Here is a 16486-nt window from a genome sequence, read left to right on the forward strand (position 1 = left end):
TTTTTAATGAAACATATTGCTCAGCTCCTTCCCACAAAGGATCTGTGACAACACTACCAAGGCCTGCACTGCTAACAAGGACTGCACCACTTCCAGTGCAAAAGCCATCACTGGTAGAATTAGAGCAAATTTATGGCAAAAATTAAAACATTTATATTTTAACATCTCCAGACTTTATTAGGTGTTCTTTATACAGTCATCTGGTATGTTTAAAGAGTGAGCAATCATATAAAAGGAAATATGGTCATAACTGATTGAAGTAATAAAACCCTGAAACTAAATAACATCTCATAACTCATTACACAGCATATATTAGATTTCATTACATCAGTATATGACTTAGTAGTAAATTCTCCTGTTGGTCATAAACCTCTAAAGTGTTGTCATCTTGAAAAATGAAATTAAAAAAGAGAATAAGACAATACCAGGAGGGTCCACAGATGCTTGTACTCTTACAGCACAGCCCCACCTTGTGTCAGGGTGCACTGGCTTTTGTGGCGATGCTGGGACGGGTGACATGCTTCTCTCTGCTGTTGCCATCATGTCCAGATGAAACCTTGACATGGGAAACTGGCATTACCAGGGGCTCATTTTTGTGTAGCCAGCCTGCTGCTGAGCTCATTATCTGTGTGTGCTGATGAAGCCACGTTTGTGTCCATCACTGGGTAGCTCCCGTGAGGGCAATGGGCCAGTGCAGTGCACCCTCCCAGTGTGCACCCTGCTCCACACCAGTGGTAAGCAGCCCTGCTGGGCTGGTGCTGGTGAAGCAGTGATGTGCCAGGAATAGAAGCCAGAGCCCTGGGCCTGGAGCCGTGTTCCCTCTGCCGCAGCACCTGGGAGCATTGGCTGGTAGGGCTGTCACAGGGAGGGGTCACTGCCTTGCCCTATGCCGGAGGTTGTTACTGCAGCAGCACGGCACTGCCTCCAGTTTTCACTTGCGATCATTCATAGCCCGGTGCGCTGCTGCGAGCCAATGAACATGAGCTGGTAGCTCTGCTGCGCTGTGGGGAGCTGGATGGACACCACTACTCACAGCACCTGGGGAAAGGGCAAGCAACCAAGAGGCACGGCATGGCTGAAGTCCAGTGGGACTGTTAGTGTTGGAAATGACCTTGGAGAGGCAGCTCACCAGCCCATGTCACCCCATGGAAATATCAGCACGGGGGCTTTTCAAAATCCCTTCTCTTTCTGAGGCTGAAGCACCTCTTAGCCCATGGGCTCCTGAGTCCCAAAGGCTCTTCAGTGTACTGGTGCCTTCCAGTGTCTTTCAAAGGGCTGAACAGGGGTTTGCTGGCCATCTGAGCACACCCCACAAGGCCAATACCTTGCTCATGGGTGCAAGGAGTAGCACCCCCCCTTGGGACGGAGAGGAGGTGGGGCTCATTCCTGACACAAGCTCACCAGGACTCTTTCTCCCTGTGCCCACAGCTTCTCTATGCTATGAGCTGCACAAAACCACACCTTTGAGCTGGGGACAAACTCTGGGAAGTGTCTGAGCCACCTAGCTACAGTGCCAGGGACTTGCTCCCCACCTTCTTGCAGCTCCCAAAGTCTTGAACTCCTCTTGTACTGCAGCACAGCACTGACACCTCATCTGGGGCTCCCTCCTCCAGCTGCACAGCCCAGGTCCAAGCAGGGGACCAGCCCTGCGGCCACGTAGGTTGTTTCCCCCCAAGGGCCAGCAAAGCTGCAGCTTTTCCCCAGGTCCCCCTCCCTATTTGAGTGTCAGGGCTAGCACCCCCTGCCTCAAGGAGCAGACAGGACCTGCTAGTGAGGTGGGCAGCAGATCCCTCACCACAGGCTGGGAGAGGCTGCCAACATGATTTCTCAGCTACTTCTTACTGGGGGGACTTACCCCCTCTACAAAGCATGCCCAAGCTCAGGCATAAGGTAGAGTCTGAGCCATGTCCATCGCACCAGGCTGGCAAAGCCAGGCATCAGAGGAGGCTGCCATGGCTCTGTGTGTCAGCTATGAACAGCGAACCCTCTCTTTATCCCTCCAAAAGGTTTCCTTTTCTAAATGTTTTTTTCCTTTGAGAATTAACCTCTCCTCCTTCATTTGACAGTTTATAATTACCCAGAGCAACCGATCAGCAACTGTGCCATTTGCAACATCTGGGAGATCTTAAAGCAGATCTCAGTCCAAGCTGCACTGATGTAATTGTTTTGCTGGGTGAAGGATGATAACTCCCCACGTGTGTTTATACTCCTTCAAAATAATCCAATGGTTTTTTTTGAAGCTCACTTATGTCAACACATGCTTTATTGTGTCTTATGCGTTTTTAAAGTGCTAGCTGGAGAAGTCCCCTTTGAAAGCATACCTCCTCATGCTCTTTTTGAAGTAGGTTGTTGAATCATCATGAAGTATCAAGGTTTTAATGGCTGTTTTGGAGGTGTCCAGCCACTCCATTGGGCTTGACACAGATGTGACAAGCTAAGTATAAGAATTCATACAAGAGATCTCCCAAAGCTCCAGGGGTGCAGGTGATGGCATCTCTGCTCTCTATGAGAAACAGCAGGAGCCTGCAATCAGGTAAGAACAAGGCTGCACAAAGTCCAGCACTCTGCACTCCAAGCTCTGCAGCAAGATCCAGGTCCGGGGAACATCTACACACGAGTTGTCCAGCAGAAGATCCTGCTCCCAGCAGAAGTTGCTCTCAAGACCAACAAAAGATGGGGTGGGTAATGATGTTCTTTGGTCTAAGCCAGATGAACCTACACTACATGTGCAAAAATTAAATTACAGATCTAAACATCTAACCTGCCATAATTGCATCATCTGTCTTATAATGGGAATAGCAGCCTCTCTGTGAAACACTTCTCAAGGGAAATGTGCTTTCTAACACTTTCCCTGGAATGTCTTTTATTCTGTTTGGGTTGGGTTTTGGGTTGGGGTTTTTTTTGTTGGTTGGTTGCAGGCTTTTTTGGTTGTTTTTTGAACTAAAGCATCTCTGGCTACTCCCAGTGCAGCCCTAGGTCCTGACTTTGCTCTGCTACAGCCTAAGTGCTCCTAGGCAGGGAAGGCTGTCTCCATGAAAGCTCTGAAATGCTGGTCTCACCCCTCCTATGGTACCTCAGTTTTGCAGCGCACAAAGCAAAGCAGAGCTGAGCCGAGCTGAGCTGAGCCAAACCTCACCTGGCAGCAGAATACATTTTGCTTTTTCTCAGAGCCACCTCCATGCTGCTGTGACAGCCTCATGAGCTCCAGCAAGGCAGGCTGGGTGCCGAGCATCACTGGTGTCATGCTTATACACCCATGGAAAACTAAAGCGGTTTCCTTCCATCTTCTTCAGAGTTAGAGCCTGCAGCTGAGGAACATGTAGGATTTGGATAGATTTTAGTTAATTGAAGTAAACCAAACTTATCTAGCTGCTTTTATGACTATTTCATAAGAGTGTCTTTTTAAGCTAATACTCCATCAGGGAGCACAACTTGCAGACAAAAAAGGCCTCTGAAGTGCCTTGAAGAGATCTGAGCTTTGGACTCTGAACTCAGCTGCTTATAAACAATCATTTCAATCTGCTAGGCCGCAGCGGGAGTATGAGGCTTCATAAAAGGGCTAAGGTGTTGTAATACTGAGTGCAGCAGCGCTTAACTCCATGTCTCGCTATCCAGCCTTCCCATGCAATCCAGAAGATTTAGACACAAAGAACCAGATCCGCACAGGCCAGTAGGGAACCACTTTAGGAATTGCTGAGGAGAGCATAGCCCAGCTGTGCTGAGGTACCTCTTTCTGATCGAGTTTCAAGCCCCAGATCCCTTCCCAGCGCAGGAACTGAAGCAGCACACTCTCATAAAACAGCAATAGCAATTCCAGCACTTGTTCAGGGTTTGGAAGAGAAAGATGCAGTGCTCCTCTTTTGCTGCAGAGATATGAGCACCCCAAACCCAGACCTGCTCTGGACATCCTCTTGAATCCATGCTGGTTTTCATAGAAAGAACAGATGAGGGTGAGCCAGGGATGAGCACTCTGGAGGCAGGACAGAGGCAGCTTGGGTTCTACTCATGATTCAGTTCAATGAATGATATCCAATTGTCTAGGGAAAACTTAATCCTCAGTGAGTGCCATGAACTTGGGGTTTCCAAGGTTAGGACATACAGGACATTTGCAGGACATAGGCCTGCAAATCACCTTGGCCTTTGCCAAACCACCACATAACTTCCTTTCCACACCATCCTACTCAGTGGTCCCATTTCCCCAAAATGCATTTAACCACATTTCCCCCCCCCCCCCCCCACCTTTCTAGTGGCCATCTTTGGTCTGCACATAAATGCCCCAACTTCGCCTCATCCTCACCACACAGCCCCAAAGCAGGCAAAGAGGATTGAGGTCAACTTATTTTCCCTCCACTTCTTCCAAATCCTTGCACATGGTTTCCTAGTCTTGGGTTTACCACAATCCCTCACCTACTTTGTGTTTCTCCCTCCAGCCCTTGGCTTATTTCCTTGGTCCAGGTGCCGGGGCTTGCTCAGAACTTGGGTACTGCAGGAGAGAGCTGAGCATGGAAGAAACCACAACTGAAGACAGTTAGCTGGTGGCCAGTAACTTCCCAAGCAGGCAAGTGCCTCTATGCAGGAGGAATCAGGCATTGCCCTTATTCTGAAACAGCTTAGAGAACAGCTCTAACCACCTACTCAAGTCACAATCTCTCCTGGTGCAGTTAATTACACCTTTCAAAAGCAGAACAGAAGTAGCCAAAGGGACTAACAGCCCCACTTGCACTCCAGAAAAGACATTAATTAGAACTAAAACATTCACAGAGCAAGGAACTGAATCCACACGTTTTTGCAAAGAGAAAGGAACTGAGCCCACAGCTTGCTGGCATTAGCTAGCATTAAGTCACCAGTGAGCAGAAGGCATTGAGGGCTCCTCCTCCAGAGATGCCATAAGAACACCCACCATGTAAGGGAAGCAGAAGTAAGCACTGTTTCTGGCACCCTGGGACACCAGACCAGCCTGTCACCTAGCTCCAGCACAACCAGCACTCAGGTCCTGAGCAAGCCAGGAACTGTTTGACACTGAAGGATTTACAAAACCGCCCCAAAGGAAGCTTGCAGCTCTGCATAGCCTGCAAAGGAGTTTGAGGAAACTGAGACTGGGGATCAAGCCTAGCTCTTCAAGGATACTTGGATGCTAAACCCAATTATTTACAATGGAGAGCTTTGCCTACAGATTCTTCAGGATCTTAGCTTGTGCTGAAATAGGCTAAGAGAAGCGCAGTCACTCGAGGCATTCAGGTCAGCTGCATACCAGACAGGACACTGAGCTCCAGCCTCAGTCTTCACCAGGGAGCAGCAGTGTCTCAGGTTGCCTCTGCCTGTTCCACACTGCAAAGGAACTTCACTTGGCCTTACCCCGGCCAAAGTTCCAGTCATCAAAAGTGACTGCAAAGGCGCAGCAGCACTGGGGGGAAATCCTGAGGATAATCTTTGACCTGTGCTATCTAGAGAGAAAAATGCTTCAAATAGGAATGTGTTTATCATATTAATGCTAAACAGTTCCATTATAATGACAAGAGTGACATATCGTCAAAGTTCTTATGAGATTTGTATCTGCTGCAGCTCTCCGTTGGATGGAAGTTGGATGTAAAACAAGCATATGTTTCTTGTTACAGTGCTGCAAAAAATCCATTGTTTCTGGGTTGACCGATTCAAAATTTAAAAAAATCGGTCTGCCATAGCAAACATGATCTTCAGCAATCAAAATGTATTCTTATATTTCACTATGAATTTATTAAAAGAACTTCAAGTGACATGCAAGTTTGCTTATGTGATGAAAATAGGTTCAACCTAAAACTGTCATCAAACTGCAGGATTAGCAATATCAGCTCAGACTCTCTCTTAATTTGACACACGTAATTTAGATGTGCCAGATGTTGCGAACCCAAACCACAAAGAGCCCTCAGTAATTTATGGAATCTGTATAGAATTTATATCCAAAACCTACAGTAATGAAGGTTTCAAATTATGAACTGCAAGATGCACCATTGCCTTGTGCATTATATTATATGACCTTAAATTGCAGGTTCACATTTTTCCCCATAGGAACCCCTCTCTCATTCAGAGAATTATTTCCAAACCTCTTCAGTGCACAGCTCAACCTTGCTTTCTGCACTCTGTACAGACCACAGATGTCTCAGCTTCTTTGCAAGTACTTACTGTCAGAGGAATAAAGATTGTGAGGTCTTTTTCAGATCTGTGAGATGTCCTGTGAGATTTGCTCCTGGTACCACCAACTGTAGTATCCAGTGTGTATGTATGAATACTGATACTTTCACCCAGTATTTTCAGAACACATCTACTGAACCTAGACATAGATGTGATTACTCCACACCTCTGCAGATGTAGCCCCAGGCACCATAATTTAAGCATTTAGCAAAATACTCAGTTTCTGTGAACTCACAGTCTTGCTCAGCATTAAAGAACCTGATGACAGCAGGAGAAAGAAAACCCAGTCCTCCAAACCAGCATGCTTGGTCCTTCACCATCAGACTTTCTACCTCTAGCAATTTGACCCCCTTCACTGTTACCAAGCTTTTCCTTAAAAGAAGTTCATTTCACAGATCGTAAGCTCATGGCTGCACAGTCCTGGATCACTGACAGAGGAGCACACAGCCTGCACAGGGAATATGGCAGGATCCCACAAAGCACTGCACAAGTGAGATGGAAGCATTAGAAAAAACTGAAGATCTGAAAATCCTTAACTTTTGCAAGGCTATTCGTTCCCATCCCAAATATTTTTATGGACAAAGGCAAGGATTAAAAAATGGGAATGACACTAACTCTCCAACTTTTCACCAAAAGGATTCAGATCTTTCACACAAGAGAACTCCTGTTTCTTCCAGACAGATTCTATGATTAATGCTTCTAGCAAGGAGTGCACAGAGGGGAACACCAGAGTATGAAATATAAAATGTCTTCCAAGTTACTCATCTATTAGCCAGTAGCACAAGCATTCAGATCTCGTATTATATTCTAGGTAAGAGTTTACAGTCTCTAACACGAAGCTGCTTCAGCACCTGATTCCCAGGCAACAGATATCCTGCTTTTACACTCACCCCCTTCCTCCATGTTTCTATTATTGGATTCTCAAAGAATATGCACCATCTCTGCCAAAAAAAACCCCAACAAATACATTTTTCCTGACTAATATCACTCTAAGATACAACTAAACAGTACTCACTGATTTTTTTCAAATACTTCAACAGGAGACTACTGCACATTAGACGAACTTCAAAATGACCAAGTCAGAAGCATCTGAAAACACGTGTAAATAAAAGCTGCCAAACAACCTCACCGTCGGTGAGCAGGCAAGCTCTTAACATGGCTTCCTTTTCCTTCCTTCCACTGAACTGCTATAAAGATCACTTGAAATGACTGTTATTAACTACTTCTACTTGCCTCTGACTCTAAAAATGCTAAATTTGAGTGTAAAGAGGCCAGTGGCTTCAGGTATGTTAGGCCAGTTGGAGTACGGCTGCTTTGTACTCCCCTCAAAGGCAATTTATAAGTATTTGTAAGTGCCTGTTGCCAACAAAACCTTTTACTCTAAACAAAGTAATTTTTTTTACATACTTCTGAAGCGCAGTAATCTTAATCCAAACTTACGGTCAAATAAGCAGACACTGTATTTCTATAAAATCCCAGCTTTTGTAGAATTTTGACCATCTATGCCTTTCAAGTGCTATTTCCATTAAATAGTCAGGTCTTTTAATATTATTCTAACAGATTAAATAGTTCTAATTCCATTAAAAAAATCAAGTATTCTAATAATTCCATAATTATTATTCTATAAGTGTGAAAATTAAGGCCTCTTCTGCCTCTCAGAAGAAAATCAGAAAGTTCTCAAAACAAGCAAATTACATATGCTTCCATTGTAAGATTTTACTACAGGAGATGAAAAAACCCTCACATTCTTAGTGTAATCTCCCCACAGACTTTTAAGGAGTTATCAGTGATGCAGGTATTTCAGCAGCATTTTGTTTTACCACATCAGACTGTGATGTTCTGTAATAAGTATTTCATCCAGGGATCACTGAATTCATCCTACAGATGGGCACAACTGAAGCAAGAAGATGAAGGTTAGTAACAGAGTGATGAACACAGCTAAAAGACTGTTTCCATTCTAACTTCTAACCCAGTATTGTATCATCTGGGAATATCAATTCAAAACTACAGATACAGTTTACTCCATATTTATGTAATTTTGCTTTTTCTAAATTGCTCTAGCTTTTGGTCACTGGGCTCTTGCATTTGGCAGACAAGCATGCATAACAAAATAAAACACTAACATCGGGACTATCAGACAAGACCGCATTTCATACAGAGGGCTATAAGAGAGGCTTTGAATTTTACATATAATTCCAAAAATCTGTTTCATGTTAAAACTACCATTAAACTGTGGAAGAATAAACTCGAGGTCTTCACCCAGCAAGAGACAGTATTTTCTGGATACAACTGAAATCCTTCTGTTTTTTAGCAGAGCCCAAATTCCATGTGTATCTCTAATGTCATTAACCTGGCCACTTAAAATACTTGATACCAATCACTGTGAACAAACAACAGCATGCCTTAAGCGATGAAGAAAATATATGGGAAGTTAATTAATGCTGTTGAAAGTACATCAGCGTATCACTTTTGCCCTGTAAAAGGATAAAAAAACCCTCAAGAAACTGAAGTGAGATGGTCATACGATTTATATGAAAACAGCCTTTTAAGGATTAACAATGTATATGGTACAAAAAGCTAGTGAAACACTTCCTGATTTTATGATTAAGGAATCACCTGTATTTTCCATTATTGTGCATCTATACACATACATATTACAGAATATTGAATTCTGTTGTCTCATGATGCCCTATAACATCCAGCACTGGGCCAGTATTAATGTCTCCAGGGAGAACTGATGATGGAAATAAGCAACCCCTTTTTAATTTAACTGGGCAACTAGCACCAACAACTTTATGTATTTCTTACCTACCCCTACAACTGCAGAGAACAGCTGTACTATGAAAAGAGGGAGAATCAAAAAGCTGGAATGAAGACTGCATACCACTAAGCTAATATGTAATGTATATGCTCATAGGAAAGATCCGAACATTAGCTTGTTAACATTTGCAAAGAACTCTTCCAAGTAGGTTTTATACTTTGACATGTTTATTTTACTTGGATGAATAGATTCAATGAACAAGCTGAAACAGTATTCCTCAGCCTCATATTTGCCTCCCTGTAGACTTCTATATCCAAATGTTTAAAAATATCAGAAATATGTGGATATTGGCATGAAGTAGTTCAATAGTTATTTCTTGTTCCATTCTTCTCTTTCAAGTCTTTCACGGATTACTTCTTTTAAGTATGGTTCAAGATAATGATGATCCTGAAAAAGAAGAGAATATATTTAAACTTACCGAAGGTCCAGAAACATCTCAAGCCATTCCTACAGGCTACTTGTCTCTCATTTGTCCTCTGATTTGACTAAAACCTAATCTAAAAATTAAAATCAAACATTACTTACTCTGGTAACATAAATATTGTATCTCCCAAGTCTGCAGTGACAAATTCTTTACCACAGCAACCACTAATTCCTAATGCCCTGCCAACATGAACAAGCAAAGCGATGCTTCCAGCTGTACCTTTAGAAACAATGTTCTTTTGGCAGATAATAAAATGTACAATATCCTCTTCAGTTCTAAGTCTAACCATAATATACTCAAGGAACTAATTTTGAACTTAACTTCAAACAGTGCTATGTACTTGGATTTGACAGAACATTTCAACAGTGTTTAACACTCATGAAGAAAATGCTGCTTAAGGAACTACACAGCCAGTTATTCAATGCAGCAGTTACCTAAATACCACCAATAAGACCACAAGAAACAGCCCCTGCTTATATAGGGAAACATAACGCCCTTAGGCTATCCTATAGTCAAACATTTAGTGATAAGATTCCCCTCTGCCAGGTACTTTGGAGAAAGAGATGGACAACAATACAAAGTCTGTGAATCAATCACTACGAATAAAAATTTAGTTACATCTGAAAAGGAAGGTGTTGTTTGTTTTTTGAATTACAAGATGACACTTGTTTTAATGCAAGGTTTCTCTTTAAATTATCATTCCTTGGCGTCTTCATGAATAAAAGTTTTGGCTCAGGATTTTCTTAAAACTCAGAAATTAATCAGAAAAGCAAGAGATCTTTCATAAGACTTTCCAAGCTAGTTACAGTGTATTCCTTTATCTGACAGCTTAGAAGAAATGTTTTGTCTGAATGCAAACAATATTCCATGGCTCTGAGCTACAGTTTCGGCTTTTTTACAGAAAAATTCTGGAAAGTTCTGTACACATACCTCTTCATACTTCACCCACTGGTCTTTTGGAAGGATCTGATGTTTCAGGCTTAGATCAAGTGCTCGCTTTATACGAAACATTCTTTCATTGTAAAGATGTTCTGGGAGTCTCCTCACTGCTTCTTTTACATCATCATCTTCATACCATGTGTCATCTCTCATTAATCCTGTACCAAGAAGATTTTATGGTATCACTGAAAAAATATTCTTACATAGGATTTAGGATTGACACAGATGTTTCTATGTAACGTGGGAAAAATGCTTCCAATGCATACACCCCAAACCAATCCAGAAGAGAACCACCAGTCACCCACAGAGAACAAACACTAAACACTGGCTTTCACACACTTTGTTTGTTCTTACTCCTTTTCTGAAGGAGGAATAGGGCAAATGGGTATTTAATTCAATATGTTTCGTAAGAGTATATATGCAGAACATATATAGAAACTTATGAAACTTATGCTCATCTACTTTTATATATGTGTTTAAGCTGACTGTCTAGGAAAAGGGTTTAAGAGCTCTGAATCCATTACTGTCAGTCAGCCACAGATGTGCTGAAGAATTATTCTTTAGTCACTGAAGCAAACTTCACTATGCATTACAACTAGATCTCCATTGACTATATTAAGTTACGGAAACCTGAAGCTAGATGTTTGTGCACAAGTTGGTTCTCTCCCACACTGTCCCAAATTAGAAGTTAAATCAGGGAGAAGCACCTAGTTTTCTAAACCAAGAACACCTCCACACTGCCTGTGGAACAAATGATTTCTGAAATTCAACCAACCCTGCTTTAAGTTTCAGTATTAACAACGTAGAAAAAAATGTTATTTCTGTAACATCCCAAGACTGATGCAGATTAAGGGAGTATACCCACTGACTTGTGGTTAACAGCTTTGATCTCACGCACCCGAGTTGGCAATAGCCTCCCACTAAACCAGAAATTTCTTTTAAGCTACATATTCTTGAATTCAGGTTTGTAATTTATTTCAAAGGCACAGGAAGCATGGCTCCTAATTTAATCACTACATTAAATGTGGTGTTTCTCCTCAGTTTCTAGTCACATTCCTAGAAAAGCAGCAAAAAGTATTAACACCCTAAAGAACTTTGGGCTTTGAGCAACCTAGTCTAATGGAAGGTGTCCCTGTCCAAAGGGAGTTGTAACCAGGTGATCTTTAAGGTACCTTCCAACCAAAACCATTCTATGATTCTATGAAGAATTTCAGCAGACAGATATAAAAACAGGGGCTAAGCACTGCATCTCCAGAGGAAAGACAAAGCTTACTCTTCCACAATTTCCTTGCATTTTTTTTCCTAACTTCCTCAGGGCAGGTATGTTACATTTCTTTAAAATATTTCCTCATATTGTGGTCAGTAGTAAATTAAGCCCTCTGACTGACTACTCAAATCCCCTTGTCACCCAAGGACAGTTCTACTACATAAATAGTTGAAACAAACTTCGTAACTCTGAACAAACTGAAGACAGTATCATCAAGGTAACCGCCTCTACTTAAGGAAACACTACTTTTACATGTACTTCATGACTGTGCAGGCCAGAGAGACACCAAGTGAATTTACAGTGATGCAAAGGGCAGAACTAAGTAAATCCTTTTTTGCACTTTGGATACTTATATATATACTTAGTATATACTTATATATATACTTAGTATGACTGCAATCAGCAGGAACCTGTCCACCTTCAAGGGCAGACTTTGGGTTAGAAGATACTGGCCAGTGAAAGTGACCTGGTGGGAAGAGATAAATAATAAAGCTCTCAGGACCACTCTGTGAAAGTTTTTTTAACTGCTCCAGTTTAACCTTAGCCGTTTCAAGTTATTTCACTGAAAAGAAGGGCAAACACACAAATAATAGAAAAGTCAATGATTCATTACCAGGCACAATCACAGTGACTGAAGATATTGCTAACTTTTTCCCCACAGAAATAGCAGCTAATTTTGACCAAAAAGACTTATGTAAGCTGCATGCACATACAACAGTTATGAACCATAGCTTGTTTGAAGACTGTCACACTTGCAGAGTTTTTAAAGCTCAGTGAAACACTTACCTAGTTTGTTGAACCCAGCTGCATTGTAATACCACTTGCGAAACTTGTCCATGAGGCGACTGCCTCCTGCGACTGAATGGGACCATCATCAGTTGCACAGCAAGGTAAAATTCAACATTTCAACACTACTATGACAGCACACAAACAGTTGTTGGCCTCCTTCCCATGCACTAATGCAACACTGCATCAAGTTTGACTTAGCCTCTCTGCTTTTCAGCATCCCTTAACTGACACTGAACAGGTAGAATGAGCGCTTGTTACATACAGTAATATGACCTCTGTTTCACTAAATTTGAATATTAGACTGCTTTAAAACTTGGATCAATGCTAACAGTTGAGTGTCAAAGCACCAACACTTTCATACTGCATAGCTTTTACTTGAGCTAAAAACATGATGTTCTACATACAGCAAAACCATCATGCTTTTCAAACAATTTATTGAAGTTCCACATCTCTCACTACGAATTAATGCAGTTTCAAAGGCAGTGTACTACTATGTTGTTAACCTTCTCCTCTCCTCTCCAGTTACTTAAATACTATTCCAGAGCTTCCTTTTTCAAAAGGCTGACAAAGTCAACTGGAAAGTCAACCCTGAAACCTCAAAAAATTGCTTTAAAACTAGAAATAATAAAGCACACCACATGCAGAATGTTCACCTTTCCTTAACGATGATTTTGGGTAGCAAAGGTGCCTTTACCTCCTATCAAGCACAGTGTAGTACCAAATACCATTCAAGTAACTCAACAGGAGGTCTAGAAACTCTGAACCCATATAACATGGGCCATGAAGCCAGGGCAAGCTGCTCTTCACATCATCTCACTGTGACACCCCATAAAACCAGTGCTAGGTGTGATACCAGTACATCATTTGCACACCCCCGCATCAGGCCTTATTCCTTCGTTTTTCAGGGCTTGAGAAGGAATAACATTACACCACCTAAGCCTGGTGCCAGTATCTGGGTAGGACAGCGCTGCCCCCGAACACCTTCTGCCCCCTGATCTCAAAAATACTCGGTTTCGGATACAGGTTCCTCCGCTGAGGCCCAGACCGAGAGGCCGCCGCTCGGGAGGGTCAGTGAGGAAACCCGACCAACAGAGCCCTGCCGGCGATACATCAGCTGCGGCGCTGCCCCTGTCAAGGGCACTCAGCGCACACCGCCCATCGGGCTCACCACCTCCCTGTCACGGCCCGCCTCGCCTCCCAGCGCGGGACGGGACAGAGTGAGCTCCACACCACAAACGCGGCAAGCACGGTCCCGCACGACCACCCCCGGAATCCCTCCACCGCCTCACCCGACGCCCTCGCCGCCATGTTGACCTCGGCGCGGCCTACTGCCTTCTGGGTAATCCGCAGTGCTCCCGAGGGCGCACCGGCCCCGCCAATGCCGCCCCGGCTCTGGCGCATGCGCCCCGGCAGGGCGGATACAACGGGCGGGCTGGTACCGGCAGGGGAAGAGTTACAGGCGATCTGCGGCCGCGTTTTTACACGGGCAGGCGGAACATCCCGAAGGACCGGGGTACCCCATCAGTCGTCGCCTTGCGGCCCCCCCCCCCCACCTCCTGGGGAGTCTCGCTAGGGTGTCTGCTGCCGCAGGGCACCGGGCTGATCTGAGGCACCACCCGCGGGGGCAAAGAGCAGCAGAGGGGAGGCCCTGGTGGAGACGGTGAAGCGCATGATTCCTACAGTGGTTTTAAATAGAGATTTCGGTGTTGGTGGATCCGTAATTAAGATTAGGCAACGCTTGCTCAGAACCAGTGACAGTGCCGTCTCCTCACAGCGTGTTTGCACCGCAGTGCCGATGCAAAGACCATGTTACAGCACCAGGCCGAGCGTTGCCTTTGCTAGCGGTGCCCGGGTAGTCACCTGCGTGGCTACTGCTGTAGTGCGTGGAGAGGTGGTGCGAACAAGCGCTTGCTTTGGCGTAAGGTAACCCAGCTGTCAATCAGGGCAGCAGAACTGGGTGCTGTGAAGATTCTTTAGACCAACAGTTGTGAAGGTGAGTATCGGCTGAAAATGAGAGCACAGTAAGCACAAAGTCAATCACAGAAAGATGCAGAAACCTCTCAGGCAGGTGAGCAGCTGTTTCCTGAGGCACCGATCACTGCCTCTCCCCAGCAATCCTTTCATAAGCAGACCGCTGCACTTTTAAAGAAATCATTATATGGAACTATAATAGCACTATTGCTACAGTAGATATGTCACTCAAAAGCACACAGCTGAATGTGATACACAGGCAAACAGCACAGCTCAGACCATGTGTCAGCAGAGCTGAAGCAGCCTTTGGCGTGTTGTACCCATCAAGCCTCAATTAATATGTGCAATCAAAAGCTGCTAGCCCTTATCAAGAACAGCAAAGTATATTCTGGGCCAAACATTTCTTCTAAACCCCACCTTTCTTTTTTCATCTTAAAGCCAAAAAGGATTTGGCATGATCCTCAGAAAGTTCTCCTATACTCTTTCCCCTTTCCTTTTAGCACTCCCATAAAATCTTTTGCTTTGTTTCTTCCTAGTATTTCTGGGAAGTTATTTTGGCATACGATCATGCATTTAACATTTCAAAAACCCTGTTTTAGCTCTGGCAGCAATTATTTTTACATTTCAAAATATTAAAGGAATTAAAAGCCCAAAGTTGGAGACATTCAAAATATATGCATTATGTAATTTTGTATTTTAACAGTTTGCCACATGGAAATACAGATCATGATAAGGATGGCAGAGTAAACTTGCAAAAGCAAATTCTTTGGCATTATGGAGCCACTTTTAATTAATACTTTTAATACAGTAAAAATCTAAATAATCACATTGAATTAGATATAAAGTGCTCAGCCATCACATTTCAGCCACCATTTTAGATGAAATTTGTTATGCATCTTTACCAAGAACAAGCTACTTAACAGGATTTTGAGTGATCTTCCCAGGCCAGTGGGGTGGGAAACAACAGAAGACAAAAGAGAACATCTCAGATACTATTACAGAAAATAAACGTAGCTTTTTACTGTGCTGAAGTGATGGCCCAGTAAATCATTTTGCACTCTGCTTGTTCTGACAACACTTCTTTACTTGGGTATTGTAATTCCAATTTCAATTTTTTTATTTTGGATAAAAGACCCAAGTAATAATCCAGATATCATTACTGTACTCATTCTTTAAATATCTCTTATCTTTATTTTCCACCTATTAGGGGAATTTAACCTTTTGAAATTTATTCTGCTGTCTGCATACAAGTTGGTATTTTAAGCTCCAACACTGAGCTTTTAAAACATTGAAGATTATTGATTAAATAAGCTTAAATCCAAATGACAACATCTGGATTTCAGTTTTCTGAACTGTTTTACCTGAAACAATGGAAATTTCTGAACAGGAAACTATGAGACATTTTGCGTTTGGGTTTACTCCATTTCTTCACTTTACCACAACAAACTCTGAAGCATCTAATAATTCCATATTAACATGACTTGTTTCCTGGTAGGATTAAATACTTTAAATGTGCCTGCGGTTATTAATGCTAGCATTTACTTCACTTGTTAACACTGAACAAGACAATGCTGCTAAGTATATAATACAGCTTCTTTTCATATGGTCACTTGTTTAGTAAAGTCATACAAATCTCATAAGGATGGGAAAAAAAACTGCTCTCCCTAAACAAGAACAGAGAAGTGATTTAAAACAAGCTCCTCTTATATTTCAGGGACATTTATAGCTTTTTCTTTCTGTAATTTGCCTAGATCCAGTTTGCTGATCTTCTTTGCTATTTCAAATGAAGTTTCACTGCACAGCTTTTAGGATATTCAGCATCCAGCTTCACAAAGAAGCACCTTTGTAACCTGTTGAAAATGCTTTTTTATATGAGGGGCTCCACATAACGTAACAGTGTACTTCTTGCTGCCATACAACGAAAAGAGTAACATTGCTTGCTGTTACGATAACAGCAGGTAAACACGTCACTTCTCTACTGCATTAGTTTGTTACTGTAACTTTTGGGAGGAGGGGGGTGAAGGGGAGAAGACAAAGGGCGAGACAGGGAGTAAGTCACTAGCCAGTTTTTCCATCGCCCAGACCTCTGGAAGTACTGAAAGGGAAA

The 16486-nt window shown here is 42.8% G+C and overlaps 1 protein-coding gene across 1 annotated transcript; it reads right to left on the minus strand.

Moving 5' to 3' along the window:
* Positions 1 to 9134: 9134 nt before the first annotated feature.
* Positions 9135 to 13809, minus strand: LOC133222968 (cytochrome b-c1 complex subunit 7). The gene is made up of 4 exons (XM_061373185.1): positions 13698 to 13809; positions 12406 to 12477; positions 10344 to 10510; positions 9135 to 9376 (listed from the first exon to the last, which is right to left on the minus strand). Exons 1-4 carry the CDS (start codon positions 13807 to 13809, stop codon positions 9299 to 9301), a joined length of 429 nt encoding a protein of 142 aa, XP_061229169.1. The 3' UTR covers positions 9135 to 9298.
* Positions 13810 to 16486: the final 2677 nt, after the last annotated feature.

Source organism: Neopsephotus bourkii, unplaced genomic scaffold (assembly GCF_033783945.1).
Source record: "Neopsephotus bourkii isolate Nb327-2 ecotype Australia unplaced genomic scaffold, CSIRO-AGI_Nbou_v1 NB_1630, whole genome shotgun sequence".
NCBI classification, from domain to species: Eukaryota; Metazoa; Chordata; class Aves; order Psittaciformes; family Psittacidae; genus Neopsephotus; species Neopsephotus bourkii.

Bases quoted from the DNA above. Each gene is read 5' to 3' on its own strand.
- LOC133222968 (XM_061373185.1), bottom strand. From the start codon at position 13,809: ATGCGCCAGAGCCGGGGCGGCATTGGCGGGGCCGGTGCGCCCTCGGGA. The intron at 10,511-12,405 runs GTAAGTGTTTCA...TTCTTGGTACAG, and splicing joins AGCTGGGTTCAACAAACTAG to GATTAATGAGAGATGACACA. The intron at 9,377-10,343 runs GTATGTGTACAG...CTTCTTTTTCAG, and splicing joins AGTGGGTGAAGTATGAAGAG to GATCATCATTATCTTGAACC.